The sequence below is a fragment of the Varroa jacobsoni genome, unplaced genomic scaffold (assembly GCF_002532875.2).
Source record: "Varroa jacobsoni isolate VJ856 unplaced genomic scaffold, vjacob_1.0 scaffold_766, whole genome shotgun sequence".
In the NCBI taxonomy this organism is placed as follows: domain Eukaryota; kingdom Metazoa; phylum Arthropoda; class Arachnida; order Mesostigmata; family Varroidae; genus Varroa; species Varroa jacobsoni.
Genome location: NW_019213668.1, coordinates 43,657 through 61,814, shown reverse-complemented (window position 1 = coordinate 61,814; position 18,158 = coordinate 43,657). Strand labels below are relative to the sequence as shown.

The 18,158-nt window shown below is 38.7% G+C and overlaps 1 protein-coding gene across 1 annotated transcript; it reads right to left on the bottom strand.

The window, feature by feature from the left end:
* Positions 1–646: 646 nt before the first annotated feature.
* Positions 647–17,681, bottom strand: LOC111263442 (putative E3 ubiquitin-protein ligase HERC3). Its single transcript, XM_022838515.1, has 26 exons — positions 17,604–17,681; positions 15,368–15,421; positions 14,518–14,636; positions 13,974–14,132; positions 13,529–13,694; positions 13,122–13,297; positions 12,733–12,856; positions 12,441–12,550; positions 11,763–11,871; positions 11,113–11,248; positions 10,628–10,954; positions 10,076–10,207; positions 8,275–8,397; positions 7,821–8,004; positions 7,390–7,555; positions 7,013–7,136; positions 6,667–6,795; positions 6,458–6,565; positions 6,004–6,117; positions 5,541–5,621; positions 5,197–5,348; positions 4,685–4,846; positions 3,257–3,406; positions 2,640–2,793; positions 2,147–2,332; positions 647–1,246 (listed from the first exon to the last, which is right to left on the bottom strand). The coding sequence occupies exons 3-26, from the start codon at positions 14,633–14,635 to the stop codon at positions 1,091–1,093; spliced, it is 3,546 nt and encodes a 1,181-aa protein (XP_022694250.1). The 5' UTR covers position 14,636; positions 15,368–15,421; positions 17,604–17,681; the 3' UTR covers positions 647–1,090.
* Positions 17,682–18,158: the final 477 nt, after the last annotated feature.

Below are 18,158 nucleotides of genomic sequence, written 5' to 3'. Positions count from 1 at the left end.
TGAATTATGTAGTCTTCTCGAAATTCGGCGCTTACTTAGCCCTTGAAGCTGCCAAAAATTTTGGCACAATTTCTCTTTAGCCTCAAGCTTCTGAACTTGAGGCTCATAGTGAAAAGAGTATTTGCTTGAGAAAACCCTTTTCTTCTTTTAACCTTAGTTATCAAACCTGCTGAAAACAATAACTTTCGACAAGTACAAAAATTAAATCGAAACGTAATTTCAATTGATCATTGTAACCTAAGGATTGAGGAAGAGGCGCATTATTTGGAAACAACGACCCTTTTTTAAAATATCAATAATAGTCTCAATACTTAGCAATTGGTCTGTTTTCTAAAATTCTCTTGATCTCAATTTAGGTTGTATTTCTTTTAATATTGCAAAGATGCAACAAGTTTACTGTTCACATTGCCATTAGTCAAATATCTTCTGGTGCAGCAAAAAATGAGATCCGCCAGTTCCGTTGGTCTGGATTGGCGTCAAACTTTCAGAGGCAGAACTGACCTCCCCTGGTCGGACCTACCATAAATTAACGAAGGAGGGCAGTATTTAACTAGTACTTCCACTAGCCGATTCTAATGATACTATTGAGTTCCACTATGCACTTTTGAAACACTCGAACAAAGTATACAAATTGAAAATAGCGAAGTAATATTCAGGCAAGTCACCACCAACAACTTTTATCTCAACACTTCAATAGGGTGATAGTAAGATGAACACCAATCGCCACGACTAGTCAGGACAGTTGCATATAATAGGGAAATCTTTATTAATACAAATTTACGCCACATGGACTTTATTGCCTCGCTACAGGTTCTCATCTACCATGCGACCAAACGTTTTTCTCCATCATCCCGTCCCGACTTCATTTTACCAATTTTGTGAATATCGCTATAAAAACAGCCCTCATTAAGTCAATTTTTTTTTCATTCGACCGTACAGACATTGCCACTTGATTGCTGCTTTGTAACTGACGCTTACTTTTTTTTTGTATTTACATTACAAAGCCTACGTCCCTTGGTAAAAACAACGTTCTGTTTTTTACTGCCAGTCGTACGTGGTGGTCTTCTTTCAAAGTAAATACTGCATATTTTTACCGGATGCCGAATCCGACATGATGGCTTATTGCAGTAATAAGCTTCTCCTTAAGAACGGTTTCCGACTCGTATTTCGGCAATTCGAGCGTGTTGGTGCACGTATGAGCCACTGGAAGATGCACAGTTGATGCGCGGTATGGAATGACCACCATCTGAAAAATTTTCCACGATTAAGTAATTCTGAACGTGATGCTGTACTTCAAAGATACTACTGCACATCAAGCATGTAGCATGTTATTTAAACTTGCACACCCTAAGCGTAGAGTAAAAGTCCCTTAAAATTAATAATTAAAAAAAAGTAATTAGTACAGCACATCGAAACACGACAGTGTTGCATATCTGTCTCTGAGCTATCGATAAAATCTAATGTCCATTAAAATTATTTTATAACAATGCGTACAACGATTTGAGCTTCTATTCAACCTTAAAAAAATCAGCAATCTAATTCTCGTGCATTTCGGAATATCATTAGCTTATTACAAAAGAATCCGTTATAAAAGTTGCAAAAGAAGTTAACTTCTAAACTGCGCGCTGTCAGCAGACTAAAATTACCTGGTAAGTTCTCCACTTCTAGAAACTTGTGAATGAAAATCATTTGAGATTTACTCCAAGAAAAGTTTTTTGAAAAAAAAAAGAAAAAAGTTTGGCGTACTCCGCGGCAATTTTCGGAACTATTATGAAAAGCTGTCTACAGATGATAGTGATCGTAAATAAGGCATGGTTTACTTTCTGCTACCAGCTGCAGAGGACCAGAGTTAAAGAAGGACGTCGCGGTGAAGAGAAATCGAGTTTCGGTGGTGGTAGATTTGGACGTAGGGCAGGTAAGTACTTACGATGGACATCAGGGGCATCTGCTACTATAAGATACTCACCAGTGTGTATAGAAGGGACTACCTTTAACACATTGAAAAATCATCTAGCCCAATTAACGTTTCACCGGATTTACTTGAAGCATCCTAATATCTCACATTTGTACATAAACGATGCTGTACTAGGCATTCCGACCTAGTAGCAGAAACTGCGTGAATACTGTGGTTCAAATGTGCGTTTACCTTTATCTCTCCCATGCCTAACAGCGGAATCCGATCTGACCCAGTTACGAATCGCAAGAAATCTTTCTTCTCACTTTGTTTAAGATCATGGAAGACTTTCCAAAACATCCGAATAACTGGGTGATCCGGATTGTATTCGTCCTTGTAACCAGTGTGCAGCTGGAGATCTTTCCAGTCATAATTCTCCTAAATTCAAATAATATTCCAATGATACAAAAAACAATTTGACTCGAAGACATTTTTTTCAAAACCTACGACAAGGGACAATGAAAACACCGATATGCAGCTCCATAAGGACGCATACACTATTAAGCAGACATCGCCTTTGTAAGCTAAGTTCCTATATCTACCTTAATTCTTATATTTGAGAAACAAGGAACTTTTACAGAACATATTCGAGACCGTATACCATTATTCATATTTCAAGCTGCTCTCTCAAAATCGAAATTATTATTAACTGGACAAAAGAATTATTATCAAATAGATATGTTACCTTGCCAGCGACTAGCGTCATTAGTTCGTTTGCATTGAACAGGGAGAGAATCTCGGATTTAAGGACTCGATAAAAACCATTTGCGAACAAAGCAAACATCTCGAAGCAAGACTTGTTGAATATCCAATCCACGTATAAATCCACATACTCTTGCCTGCATATTCGTAAGCACAGAAATCGCGCCGCAATGCATGATTTAAAAGTGCAATAGTCATTGCAGTCGTTTCGTTTCGTGCAATCGTTTTCGGGAATCCGTGGCAATAACTAGTTGACATTAGTTTCACATAATCGAGACCTCACATAATAAAGAATACAAACGTGCGACATAACTCTCTGAATATTCCTGGTTCTGCCGAATGAATTGATTGTCTTAAAAAAGATATTTAAACGAATAGACGAGATTACATAAACGTTTGAGTACTGCCAGGATTTTAGAGAGAACATCTCGACAGAATTGCATGCGTCTATCGTAATAAAAAACAGACAATACAAAATGATTTGCTAATCAATTACGATTGATTAGCAAGTCGGATCGCCAAGATTTACGAATCTATGCCACTTTTAGGCGATCATCAAACAGCGAATTTTTTAGTATTGCAGTTATACTCTGAACTGACCTGTTTTTTAAATTCACAGAGATGTTACTTCCTCCATCTTTAAGCTCTACTTCTTCCGCCAATCCGTAATTATCTCGGGCTATGGTGAAATTCAGGCAATACACTTCCTCTATATCGTCCTCCTTATGATTCAATAAATCTTTGAGATTTCTAAAAACAAGTAATATGAAAAAGACGTTAGTATTGGGCTAAAATTGCTTGAATTGGCCGCTATTCGGCAGTCAAAGATATTAACGCCTTTTTTTGCGTTTTTTTGAAACGTCTTCACTTGCGAATCGCCCTTTCCGTTGGTTTCGGGCACATGCGCACAACGTCGTGAAAAAGCGAGTCGAAAAACATTAGCAACTGTAGGCGGCAAAGGCTACAGCATCTACTCAGTATCATGCCTGTCCACTTAGAAATGAACTTGAAAACTTTGAAACACTACTTGAAAAAGTACAAAGTCAGCAAGCCATTTTGGTAAGGGTTTGCTTATAAATCACGTAATAGCAGGAAGATTGCTATGGTAAAATCAGACGCGAGCTTTAGGCCTTCTAGCGAGGAAAAAGCTGAAAAAGCGTTTTCGCTTATATGTCCTACATAGAGAGTGTAAGGAATAGAGCGCACGCAAACACCACCAAAGGTGATAATGTGATAAGCCCAATCCAAACAACGATGACGATGTTGAAGTGTCGCCCTCAGTTCTTATACAGCATGTTCGACAGCACCGGCGAACTTTACTAAAACTTTTACTCAAGGTAATTCCTTCTGCTCCCTGCAAGATAGATACACCTCCCTAAAATTTAAATAGAGAACTTATTCAAGTTCTTTATACGAGCTGTTTGCACTTCTTCGTACTGTCACAGTGGGCTTCAAACATGTTAGCTCGATAAATTAATCTTTAACGAAGTGGTTGGGTTTTACTGAAAATAGTATACGATTCTTAAACTGTTGATATATACGCTTTACATCATTTCCTAAACGTATGTATTAAAGCCATACAAGTCACTAGTACGCCAAACAAAATCAACCTGCTGTCCTCAGTAATCTGGCGAAAAGACCAAAACGGTCTTTTGGTTTCTAGTTTACCACCGAAAGGTACGCCGTAATGAATTTCTGCCATAGCAATATCGAGCGTGGCTGGTATACGAAACCTAAGAATGTGTATAAAAACTAAAAGTTTTGGAAATTGTACAATATAGAATTACTGCGAGGAAACCTCTGTACAAACTAAATTCGAGTACATGAGAGAAACGGTACGACTGAATAAACCGATTAGCAGGTGACCTATGTAGTAGCATACTCAATGGATTTCTACATACAGCATACTAAAGTGATCGCAGAGCATTTGATTCTCTCTTTGAGAGTCAAGAAGAAATGCTCGTCATTTAGTTATACTTAGCTGACTACTGAAACATCTTGTTTATGTTGACCAGTATGAATACGTACTTAGCCACTTGCGGACTGAGTATTTCAAGATCCCGAAATGTGACCGGCTCCTTGAGAAGTTTCTTGTACAGCGCCAACGGGAACGGAAGTGGTATGATCGTCTGGTTATAGATGGCTAGTCCGCACAAGATCCCGATCAAGAAAATCGTCTGTTTGTCTTCGCTGGTAATAAATACGCAACAAAAAAGCTTTCACAGCGCGATGTAATGCTGAATACAAATGTTCAATCTTTATTCTACCCAAAGCTTTATTTAGATTTTACAGCAAATGAAATATCAAAATTGAAAATATTGAATCATAATACCTACATTGCTGTACGTGTGGCGTTGTGGCCTTGTTGATAGACCCTCCGGCTGATTTAAGCCCCACCATCATATAGTGCACAACACATGTAAATTAATACAAAGCTTACCTGCCAAAGTTTAATTTCACCCAATAAGTGAAAAAAACCTATGTTGAGTAGGTTGGCACTTCGCTATCATATCAATTAAAACAACGTATCAAATACTCACTTGAAAAACGACGGGTTGAACCACATATAGTTGGATTCACTGTAGACCTTGAATATTCCAAAATCTGGACTCAGAATTTTTTCGATAAGCAACATGAAAAATTCCTTGCGTACACCGCCTTCATCCACAGCATCCTCACGATCAAAGATCACCTCGTTCAGTCAGAACCACATTAAAAATTATTAGTGTTCAAAGGCAAAATACTATAATGTTCATGCTAATTAAAAACCTGGATGATTGAAGCTACAATTGCTGAATGAGCTTCATTATGACGTCTTTCCTAAGGATGTTCACATTACCGCCCCATAATATTATACATTACTACATCCCTTCGAACTACTTACCTTCAGGGGTTTTCGGAGATCGGCACAGTCTTTCATTGAAAGCTGTCGAAGTGAGTCCTCGATCAGACGATCCCTGTCAACCTGTTCATACGAAGAATCAGAATAATCGATAAGCTATTGAAATATAACTTGAAAAACTATGCTACGTTATGACAATTTTATTTGACAGAATCGTTTGCTGACTCTTAAGTGATTCAACTGTTTAAGACTTCTAAAGGGTCCTAATTTGGCCTGAGACGCGCGGACTTCTACATTGGATTGGATTGCATTACGTAAATTTCAGGCGATGAACTTGGAATCATAATTACTGTCTGATTATAGATATTTTTGGCTAACTCTTTAAGATCTAACGAGTCTTTACTGTTTATGTTCTTTCAAAAAAGTTTCTGAAACAACTAAATTGATCATACCTTTCGGTAGATATACATATATTATTATTTATTAGTTTGTTTACTTAACCTACCTTAAGAATAAGGAAAGGGTTGACTTGCTGCTGACGGAAAACTACGGCAAATGGGTTTAGACTCTGATTCATCGACTGCTGAATAGCTGTGTGCTTCTGAATTGCTGCATCCACCTGTAATTTTGGCGTATAAACGCTAGCTTTTTTGTAGTTAGAAAAATACCTATTTAGAAGCTTGGGTAGAAGAAAGAACCTAACTCTTTGCACATATGACTACAAATATTATTTTAGTTCCGAACTCATTAAATGTTCAGTTAAAAACTGGCCACAAAAACCCACAATATAAACTTAAAACAGCATAAAATACCCCAAGTGTAAGACAAATTTTCCTATGACCTGCAATATAAATAAGACTACATTGGAATAAATCCTCTCCGGAATCAAACTTCTGTCAACAAAGATCTTTTTTTATCTACGATAAACCAAGCAATAAAGAAAAATTATGACAACTTGCCGTGAGTATCGTTGTTTTGGCTTGAGCATCAAACACGAAAGGGTAGTCGCAGAAGAAGAGCTGCCGTGCTCTCAGCTCCGGGCTGGACATCTGCCACTCCATATAGTCCTGTATCATACACAAGAAGAACGCATAACTCGATATTAGTTGTTGATCCGTCTCGTTAAGATCGCATTATTTTCATCAATCTTTTGTGAATGTAACCTAACCTTTTCGATTGAAATGTGCTGACTTAAAATCTCGATGTAGAATTCCTCGAAGGGCACGATTAATTTCGAGCGGTTGATGGAGTTGAGCTGTTTAAGAGTCTTCAAAGCTAGCTCCATCGAAATAGTGTCCTTAAATAAAAAGCAAGAATTGTGAATAAATTGCCAAATTTAAGAAATATATTGTAATATTTCAAATCCGCTGACACCTTTCAAAATAATTCCACGTGTAAAATACATGTGACTAATGACTTGTGTGGGGATTTGAAGGATAAATGGAGGCTAAGAACCATTTCAATTAAATATAGAAACGCCCCAAGCTATTTGATAAAATACTGAATTAGCTTACGCTTCTGTTATACATAAGGACGTGGTCAATAACATTTTTGAGACATCTGACGAAATCGCCAAAAACGTGTTCATTATATTGGGAATACCATGCGGAAACGATTTTCGATGCCGTCGACTTCAACCTGAAACAATAACAAGAGTTTTGTTAACAGTAACTGATTAAGAAACTGTACACAAGTATATATCGTAAAATAAATGTAGCTTATCTGTTGTATACCATCGTACAAAACCAATCTACTAATATCCATACCGTACCACATACGTGAAACTAAGTGACGCTGTATACAACAGCTGTGCACAGGCCGCCTTTGTAAATTGGTTGTAAATGCACACTGTCCGTTGCAAAAGAAAAAAACAAGAAATCTGTTTTGATACCTTAACAAAGCTCGCTGAAAGGGGTTCGTAATAGTTTCGAGAAAATCGGGAACTTTTTGAAAGAGAAAGCTCATTGGTATGAGGACATATATTCGCATGGCCTCGATATCCACTGGACGCTGTGACATCGCATAAACAGACGCCACCAGTCGTTCAAACTCAGATCCTGAAATCAAACAAAAAAATTAAAAAAGCACATGAAATACGAAGCCATGACTTATACGAACACGTTCAATTCAGTGTATATTCACAAATCACGGCTTATTTTTTTTTGGCGGTTACAAAACAAGCACTGATAATCAGAAGACAAAAACTTCTTTCACAGAAAAAAATTTTTTTTTTGTATTTATAATATTTTTACTGTACCAATGGCAAATTGATTATATGATAGCCCAAGATTACCAGTGATTGTGCGAAGTGAAAGCACTTACGAATCATCTCCTTTAAACTAGAATTTTTCGTATCTTCTAGGCATTTCATGGCACGAAGGGCTAGCTCAGTATCCACCCCATGGTTATATCCGCTACAATCGTAATGGCGATCTTGGTCTGTCAAAAATGAGCCGTTCATGCAGGCCAGCGAACTGAGCACCCCTTCCAGATTGTCCATAGTGGCCTAGGAAAGATGATGAAAATTATTTGCATCGTCAATTAATTTCTTTCGTTCTATGTTACGCCGGTCATTATCGTCATTCATATCATATTTCACGTAAGCACGTATAAAATAATTTGATTGATTACGATAAAAGTAAGATATTTTGAAAAATTATGTTTCAGCTAATTTCTTTATTTTTTTAATAATTTTAGTTAACTAAAAGCAGAAGTGTAATTAGCTCGTTATCAACTTTTTCGACTTTTGTACAGATGCATGGAATAATATGATTACCTGAGGAACAGATTCGTCTCGTTTGAGGTGTGGCATTGTTTCCAATATGTCCACATTTATGGTTCGAATCTGACTGCGCTTAGGGCGAACGCGGTAGTCGGCCGAAGCATGCACACCATATTTCTGAAGCCAAACAAGTACAGCTTTTATTGAGGACTGATTGCTTCTACAGATTTAGACCAAACATCTTACATTGGAAATTTTAGACGCTTGCAGAACAGTACGATCAATTGAAAATTTGCCTAACATGTAACAAAGCAATAATTAAGTTCCTAAACATTTTGACTGCAAGGTTTCACGGACAATGGTGATATAACTATCACAATTTATCAGATCCACAGGATTCTAGATGTATATGAAATACGGAGAGCGATCGCGTGAAAAAAGCTGTTGCTGCAAATTTCTTGTCCAACTGATCACACGGCGTCTGACCAGGTCCCTGGAAACTTGTTATGTATTCCAACTGAACAGTAGGATGCTCCACCCTTGCGGCATGCGACATATTATTTTACGATGTACACCCTGTGTGGTGTAGACCAAAAGAAGCGCTTTATGCCTTGTTCGGGGATTTTTAATTAACATTTGATATGACGCCGGGATACGCGCTTTACGTACAACTTGTATAATACATAGATAGATACTCTGCATCTTATCAGGGCACTTCTACAAGAAAACTGAATTAGTATAGACGGCATGTCCAATCAACTGGTGTAGCATTGGGTGATAAAAGTGAAAAAAAAAGGGAAAAAAATTTAAAAAAACAAAATAATCCACTACTTTTCTCTCTGCTGTTGAATGATTTGGTCCTATCTGTCCTACATTGCTGTTATGTTTGGCTTCATATCCCGCAAGTTCTCCGAAGGCTTTGTCTGTACGTGGATGGCGCTGGAGTGATAATCAGTATAGACAGCTTAGTCGTAGACACCACTTCAGACGCCGAAAAAGCCTTGGGAATACACAACACCAGCTTGGAATACACAAATGTGATTTTATCTACGAAGGGTCGAGCCTTTGCCGAACACACTAAAAATGGAGTACGAAGATATATGGTGGCAAGTGTGCGCATATAAGCTCCCTTTAGATGTTCCTTATAAACAGCTGGCTTTATTCAAAATTAACGTAGTCTCGGTAGTTCTTCACAAAATACATGTAATGTGGGAACATAATCGGCGCAACTCAAAACACTAAACCGAATTAAACCTGAGTTCTCAAGAAACGCCATCACACCGCATCGTTCATCGTTGAACTAACGTATATTTTTTTAGGTAACATACTGCTATCTGTAGAGGGTCTAGGATTAGATTTGTATCTTCCTACCACCCTTGTTCATTTAGTCTATCAACACCGGAGGAGACAATTATTGATAAAGACCAATGAAGCCTAGAGAAACGAACAAAGCTAGACGACACATAGTTGCGCGTTTTGCAATATGGGCTTTATCACGCCTTATGCGGTATACAAGAATTTCATTTGCCAGAAGCTATGTGCGTCTGCATAAGATGTGATCCATATAAATCAGCTACCATGTGACATCGTACGTTCTAGTACACATTAATTTTAATTAACTTGTGAACGCATTAAGTTAAGCTCGTATGTTTATACATAATTTTTATACTTATAATTCAATAACTGCATATCTATTACGTTACCAATGTATACGGGTAATATGTACTTTATTGCTACACCTAATACATCGCAGATGAAATCTAATCTCACTGTGTCGAAGTAAAACAGAATCAATAATACGCAATTAACTAGACCTGCATCAGAAAGCGCTAAGTACGGTACGAAGCAAACTTACCCTTGGTTCATGTGAAATGATGAATGTGCGATCCCCGCCAGCAAATATGGCAAAAACAAGCATTTCAGTCTTAAGAATTTCTGCCGGATCTTTTTCAGGCAACAGTGCAAGACGCTCACCTATTTGATCGACCTACCATCCCCAAAACAAAGATAATCCAAGTTAATATTTATATTGCCATCTCAACGCCTTATTTTTACTGTGCACTATTCTATGTACTATCCTTGAGTGTTTAAGAGTCCGGCTCGTCAAGTAACGAAAATGCGCAGCCCTCTAGGATAATCTCTAAGAAGAGTTTTTTAGATTTATCATTCAGCCAAACTCAATTTTATTTGGACGTACTCGCATCTCACTAGTTAGTGTAGGATGTACTAGACCCACGAATGATAGCAGAACTAATAAAGCCTATTCAGTGGAGCACCGTGGATCACTGAAGTTGTTTAACTGATGCTTTGATAGGTGTGGCATTTCCACTTGGAAGTAATGCTGAAGGCATAAGAACACAAAAAACCTGCTTCAACAGACGGTAATAGCAAGACTGGGGGGTGGTACCTCACTTGCTTTTGTTTTCGCTTTCTTGACCTTTGCCCCTGGCTCTCGTTGCCCTGACCCCGGCCTCACCTGGCCCGTGTTACCTGCATCTGGTCGCTCATCACTCTGACTACCACGCTTTCGTGCAGCTTTTGCCTTAGGTACCTCCACGTTTATTCGTTCGTTCCACGATCTTTCGCTGCTACCCGCCGCGTCGATAGGACTCGCAACCATGGATTTATTCGCCTCTTGAAACTCGTCGTTAAGGCACTGCGACCAGTCGGCGCCTACTTCGTTAGAGTTGCGTCGAGTAGGATCAGTTGGCCTAATCAGTTTCACCTCGAGAGCCTAAACATCGAAAAAAGATGTACTACATCTAGTAACTGATCAATAACTCTCTGAGTGCTACTTGATTCAAGACCACTTTCTGAATTATCGCACAGTACATGCAAGCATACTGATCATACAGGTTTTAAATGAAGATAAGCATACTTTACGTTACTGACCTGTATCCATTTTCCAGGTAGTTGTGTTGGAGTAGCAACACTGGAGGGCAACGCAGGAATACCTAGCTGTCCACTTCCCCCCAAGCCAAATGTATAAATTCGACCTGGACCAGGTGCGTAGCAAATCGTATGACACCTAAAAGGACGACCCGTCGACACGAAATTGGTTAACTAGCACAGAGACAAAACATATCATAGATGAATAGCAATGAACGTAACAGAGGACTCATATTTACTGTATACTAACCGTCGAGCTGCGGATCACTGTCAAGCAATAACCGTCACTTGGTGATTTGTTAAACTTTTCAGACAATCAGGAAAAGTATCAGTGCATATGGTGTCAATAAACAGACAATGCAGCCTGGTAACATTTAGAAACATCTAAAGTGTTTATACACATTTTCAATTGCAAAAAAAAGGGTGTATTAGCTTCATTATTAGAATCGCTACTATTTTATTTCAAATAAAACGTATCAACACATTAATCACTACCTGACATTCATATAAATCAATTTACTACCGATTTCGTCGGTATAAATTTCAAGCCTTACACATTGGTTTTTTGCTGTTAATATTAAAATTCACACGACTCGCTCGTGCAAATGGTCGTATGTTAGCACTACTTAGCGAGTTAATTATGGGAGACACACCTTCCAGTAGCGATCTGTGTGACAATTGTCCCCATAAGGTCCATAATCTTGCGTGGAGTTGGCTGATCGGCTTTGCAGCCATGGCCAAGCTGGCCATACGTCCCGCTACCTGTAAGAAGCGGCCCATACCAACATCTATGTAATACGCCCATGCTGTCCGTAACTATGAAGGCGGTTTTAATTGCACATACAAATAGTGCGATTCACGAAAAGCCGACTCTTGCTAACATACGAAACGCCAAAAACGCTACAACATGTGTTTCATTGGGTTTTTATTTCTATGCAGTAATCACATAACCCCAATTCCTATTTTTCAAGATGCAAGTTCTACAAAATTACTTACAGGTCTCTGCTCATAATTTACTCTTTCATATTAGACACACGGACCTGAATCTACTGAAATTTTAACTCGGTTACACAGGTTGACTCGATCTTACTTCGAACAGAGTGATTAACGAGATGTAAAATGTATCCTTTTTCAACTCTATTTTCTAGTATACTGATTCGATTTCAATACAAAAAGTAACTAACTATCCCCATTTGCCCCCAAAGATTTTTTGGCTGGCAGCGTTCGAGCCAAAAATTCAATTGTCTGATTTGTATAATAAAAGCAAAATGATGTTTATTATTGAACTTTTTGCTATTTCCGATTCAATGTACGAAAAAAAAAATACCAACCGAAGGTAAATACGCCTCCGTCAGCTGTTAGCACTGCGCTGTGCTCCTCGCCCGCAGAAATGTATTTAAGACCGTGTTGACGAAGTGGTTTGACCACTGCTGGTGACGCTCTGCAATGAAACCATATTACATTATCTCTTGGCCATAATACGATTGAAGGCCCTTGTTGTTGCATTACTAAGTTATTAAGTACGTCGACTAATTAATCATTAAGTTTTAGCATGTTGCCATTTCTATAAAGCTGATGATTGCACTATAGTAATCCAAATTCTAACAATTCGATAATGCTTACCGGTCTACAGTATCACCCAATCCTAGTTGTCCATGTCGATTCGAACCCCACACAAGAAGAGTCCCAGATTTGCTTAAAACCATGGAATGCTGTCCTCCACAAACAATTTGACTGAGAGGAACTCCTAGGAATAACAAACAACAAGCAACACTTGATATCGTCGCTCATTTAGACTGCTAGATTTGTAATTACCGTGTTGAATTAACTTTTTTTCGCAACGCATGGATTTGTGGTAGCCAATTGAATGAACTAATGTTTCAAATAGTGTGTATTTGGTGCCAAGGTATCCCTACTTTATCCATATCGTTATGTGCTACTATTTAAGACTCTCTAACATGAACACGAAGACTACAGCTTCTAATTGTCATGCATTTAATAACAGATTTTACCCTGAAGGCTTAGGACATCCTGAGGTGTGCTCACGTAGTTTCCAGCTGTACCAAGGCCCAATTGCCCGCATTGATTTGAACCCCAGGCGAAGACTGTTCCGTTGTTAGCTAAAGCCAGACAGTGATTGCTACCCGAAGCAATCTGAACTGCTGACGATCCTAGCTTCTTCACAATTCTGTAAAGTATTTGCGAGTTCTTGAGAGTTACATATCATTAGAAAGACAAAACTATATCCTACAATAAATTCAAAAACGGCCTTCTTGCGCTGTTTTCCGAAAATCCCCGCATAGTCGGGCTAATCCTTTGATCGAGTCTCCAAAAAGGGAGCTTGCCTCAGGGCCTTGGACCCCTGAGGATATATTTACGTGTACTGTATTTGTTAGAATCAACAATCTATGAGGCTTACCTGGGATGCCCCCGATTTTCCGCGTCTTTCGCCTCTGGATCTCCTAACTGACCATTATTATTCGCTCCCCATACAAATACCTGGCCAGCTTCAGAAAGCGCCATCGAATGTTGTTCTCCGCATGCCACTTGTACAATTTTGTGTTGATAGAGAGTCGTTATGATTTCTTTAAAGCAAACGTCAATAGAGAAAAGCGAAGGCACGAACAACATGAAAAAGGTATATATACACTGATCTAGCAGCCATACTCTGACTGCGAACTATAGCATTAACATAACCTTGTTACGTTAGAGAACCATCTGTATTGGACGGAAAGGAAAATTACTTTTCTATTTGCAATTAAAGATAAGGGTATATTTAATGCCCTTTTAATTAACCAGAGAAGCCATGCATAATCTGCAAAATACAGTCAATACACCTATAGCCAGAAGACTTAAATACTAACCAGGCTTTCGGACGCCGACTTCTGGGCGGCCTAATTGGCCATGACTGTTGCTGCCACAAGAATACACTTGCCCACTTTCGCTCAGAATAAGAGTGTGATTTCGTCCCGATGCAACCTGCTCGATACGGATTCGTTCCATCGAAGGAATGCTCCGTAGAACTGTAATTAAAATATCAACTATTAATCGGAAAATTAATTTTTATAGGTAGAGACCGCGTATGCGTTAAATTGCTATGAGTCGGCCCATAGTGCGCTCCATTATCTTTGTGCTTTAGAACACAAAAAAAGTCGCTTATTGTTATGAAAAAAAAATAAGGTTAGAGCATATAAGACGATGGTAAAATAAAACTAATTGGCACAAAGGATTAGATAATAATTCGGTTATCGTAAACGTATTCTCCTTTTATATGAACAACTGTTCGTAGCAATGTTACATCTGAATAGACCTGCGTAAAGAATGCAGTCAAATTGGTTGGTAACAAATCAAGCCTGCTTTACGGTGAAGTAAAATTGAAAACACGTCTACCTGGTAATACACACTAACCTCTTACGATGTGATCTTCGGTACCTCCAAGACCCAGTTCACCCTCTACAGTGCCTCCGCAAGCCATGAGCCACTGCCTAAGTGGTGGCTGTGGGGACTGCGTTCGTTTTCCCGCCATGCTGAGTACGTGTATGAAATAACAAAATCAACAATTGGTTGTTTCTGTTGTACTTCGATGTACGAACGGTCTACAGAATTAGGTAATTTTCGTGACACGGTTTAGAATATTTGTGCTTAAAGACGTTGAGTTCTTTAAAAATAGACGAGCAAGCACCCGTGAATGAGTCCTTACTCTGCAGCAAATTTCAATGGAAATATGGAACATGCATAAGATTTTCTTGCCCGCCTACTCGTTAATCAAAAGGAAAGTAGTCGCCTGGTGTCTAAAAATGTTCGTGGTAAAAATAGAAGCTGTTTATCTGAACCAAGTATTGCACACAGGACATGAACCATCTTTTCTTAGATCATTTTGTTGATTAATGCGACCAATTTTTTCAAGCTTCCTTGCTGGTAACCTCGATCCTTGAATTACATCTCACACCCGCCCCCTCCCCCCACCCCACTCTCGCAGTGAGCTTCTTCAATATGGGTCTATTCGTTCTTATTTTCGAAGATTCGAGGACAGATCTCCGGCCTAAATGGACGTTCATGTGATAGGTGATCGCTCGACTATTAGACTTCGTATGAGCTAATCAATACGAAGTATATTAAGGCGGACCCAAATCATTTAGTTCACGTATAGGGAGCACACTTTGAAGAGCTGAGACATGTGGAACAATATGGAAGAGTTTTCTAGTTTTTTTTAGAGTAGTTTTGAAAACCGCCAAGGCATCCTAAACACATTGAATACCTTTTGCGCTTCGTTATTATCGTTGACAAGAACCGCGCAAAGATAGAGATACCACTGGAAATTTAATCACAACAAAGCAAAACAAGCACCGTAAAAAAAGTTACTATTTACTTTGAAAACTCGACGTAACTTGTATAAAAGTTCATATTGTTAACTTATGAAGATATACGATATTTGTTAATAACTAGCTAGCAAGATAGACTTCCATATATGGTGAAACTGTGAAATACCTGCTTTCTGTTAAACCATTTTCAAAACAAGTGTAATCATGGGTATGAATGCGGTAGTTCGAAATACAACATACTTTACATGGCCTAGCACATGCTGTTCAAGTAAGTCTGAGAGTAACTAAAGTTTAGTAAGCGAAACAGATTTGCGTTCAGTTGGCGCGTTCGCGCTGGATGCTCTTTCCAATAACAAATTGACATCAAGGAGGCAGAATGCTTAGAAAAGTTGTACAGAGACAATTGACAAGGAAGCATGGAGTCAAAAATGTACATTCGACTAATGTTTTGAAGATTTTTTTTTATTATGGAAGCCAAAACAGTCTACAGTCGATGTTCAACCTCCGTTACCATACAAGTGCGTCTTGCTTATGTCGCCTTTCAATTGATAGTAAACAACTCATGGCTGTCACTCCTGAATATTTCGCTTGTAAAAAAGAGGAACGATTTTACTAACGCACTGCGACCTCAGAGTATTACATTATGTTGGTGCAACAAAAGGAACTCATGGTTCACGCGGATTTTTCTATTAATTGGACGCACAAAAGTTTGGCTATCCGAATGGCAACAAAGATAATTTCGGCAAGAACTGTTTTCCTGTCTTCTTAATGGTTGTGAGCAACGATTAAAATTAACTATCCAAACTTGATCCGGGGGGGGGGGGGACGATTCTTATCTAAGCAGTGGTTGAAAGCTCTGAAAACGGCTGGTGCTTTAAGCACAATCCTGTACTGAACTTGCTTCAAAACACCCACAGACTTAGAACAGAAGTTGACAGCTGTAGTATATATCATACGTCACCTCCAAACGTAAGGGCACTTATAGGGAGTAGAAGTTAGCAAATGATAGTATAGACTCCTTCATTCTACAATAGAATAATCTACTCCGCAGTGATTCTACTAGACACCATTCAGTTGCATGAAATTGCTATGGCGATATAAGCAATGTCTGCCTGCCTTGCATCCCATGACAGCTATCTCGTCGGGCTCGTGACCTTACTAATCTAAACGGTTACTTTTAACTTTAATAAAGGCAATTTATATTGAGCTGACATTAATATGCGGAAACTACAATATAGCAAATTGTCTCCTTTCAATGAGGTAACCGAACTATGATCGAGGCGAAGATTATTGTGCGCCTATTCGAATACAAGCATTCATACGTAATGAATTGAATGCACCAAAATTTTCATGCTATGGATCTGCCCATAAATAACCTGTAAACTGTTTTGCAGTCTTTAAATGTAAAATCATACTTCGTGTGCACGATTACGCCCTGTACAACATCACACGCAATTTGCAACGGACAAAACGTACAAATATTTTTTTCTCTACTTCGTCACCAAATAAGATCCGTGGTAAATTAGCCAGCATTCACAGTAAATAAACGAGAAATATCTCTTGGATGGATCAGGGTTTATCTCATTCTTGGAGCTAATACTTTATTGGCATATACATTGGGTAAAATTTGATGTTACCGAATTGGAACTAAATCAGCTAGAAGACGCAATAACTGTCAATAAACTACAACACGTGTGTAGCGAATTATCACTTGAATGAGGAAAGTAGAAGTTGAATCATTGACACGGTCATCTTACTGCCAAATTTCTTAGCCTTTATAGATCGATATACGTGGCATATTGGGACAGCATAAAGCACTCGAATTTTTTCCTCTAATTACCCGTTTTCTTTTTTGCCTGGCGCGCTGTCATATAAGCTTCTGTTACATGGAATATTACAAAATCCCATAACTATCAGCTTTTTCCTTAGTTGACATTCATGCATTTCGATCTCAACTTATGGAACTGCACTGAAGCACTAATTTTATAGCTCCTGCATTGATAGGGCGCGATTTCGCGCGGTGCATATCATTCTGACGCCATAGTACCTCAGTGAAGTAGCCAGTTCCTCTACAAAAGCAAACACCTTTTAGCAACGACAAGATCGCATAAGGTAGGACCGCAATGATGATATTCGCTTTTTTTTTGATTTTGGCAATCCCTTCAGTCATACCTGGTCACTCCGGACACCTTCGGCGATAATGAACTCACAATTTTGGTCCACTTATTAGTGGCGTTCCAATTTTTACAACGTCTTTACTCAGCAACAACAAACTCCGATGCTGAAAAATATCGATCTTGACTAGCCTGCTGCCATCAGAATTTTCGTGATCGAATTCGAATTCTCCAGTTTGTTAAGCGACGGAAGGAACTCTCTATGTGTCTGATTGGTGTTACTGATCTTTTACTGGTCATTGAAGTGCGATATAGAGCAAGTAATGTTCGGAATCGTTGGGAGAGGGTCTCACTCAGGTGAATGAATCTGTAAACGACTCTATTATGACCGCAGGGAAAATCTTTAAGTAATCCTCAGGCCACCAGGCGTACTATCCTACCATTAAGTGATACACGAGGTACAAACATGAACGTAAGCAACACTATCGAAAACTAAAGGTAAACAATTATGTCTTTCGGACATGGGTCAATTCCGACTGAAAAGTGCTCTTTAGGCTTTAAAGTTAAGACTGTTAATACTAGCGCACAATATTTTCCAATGAGTCTCATTGCA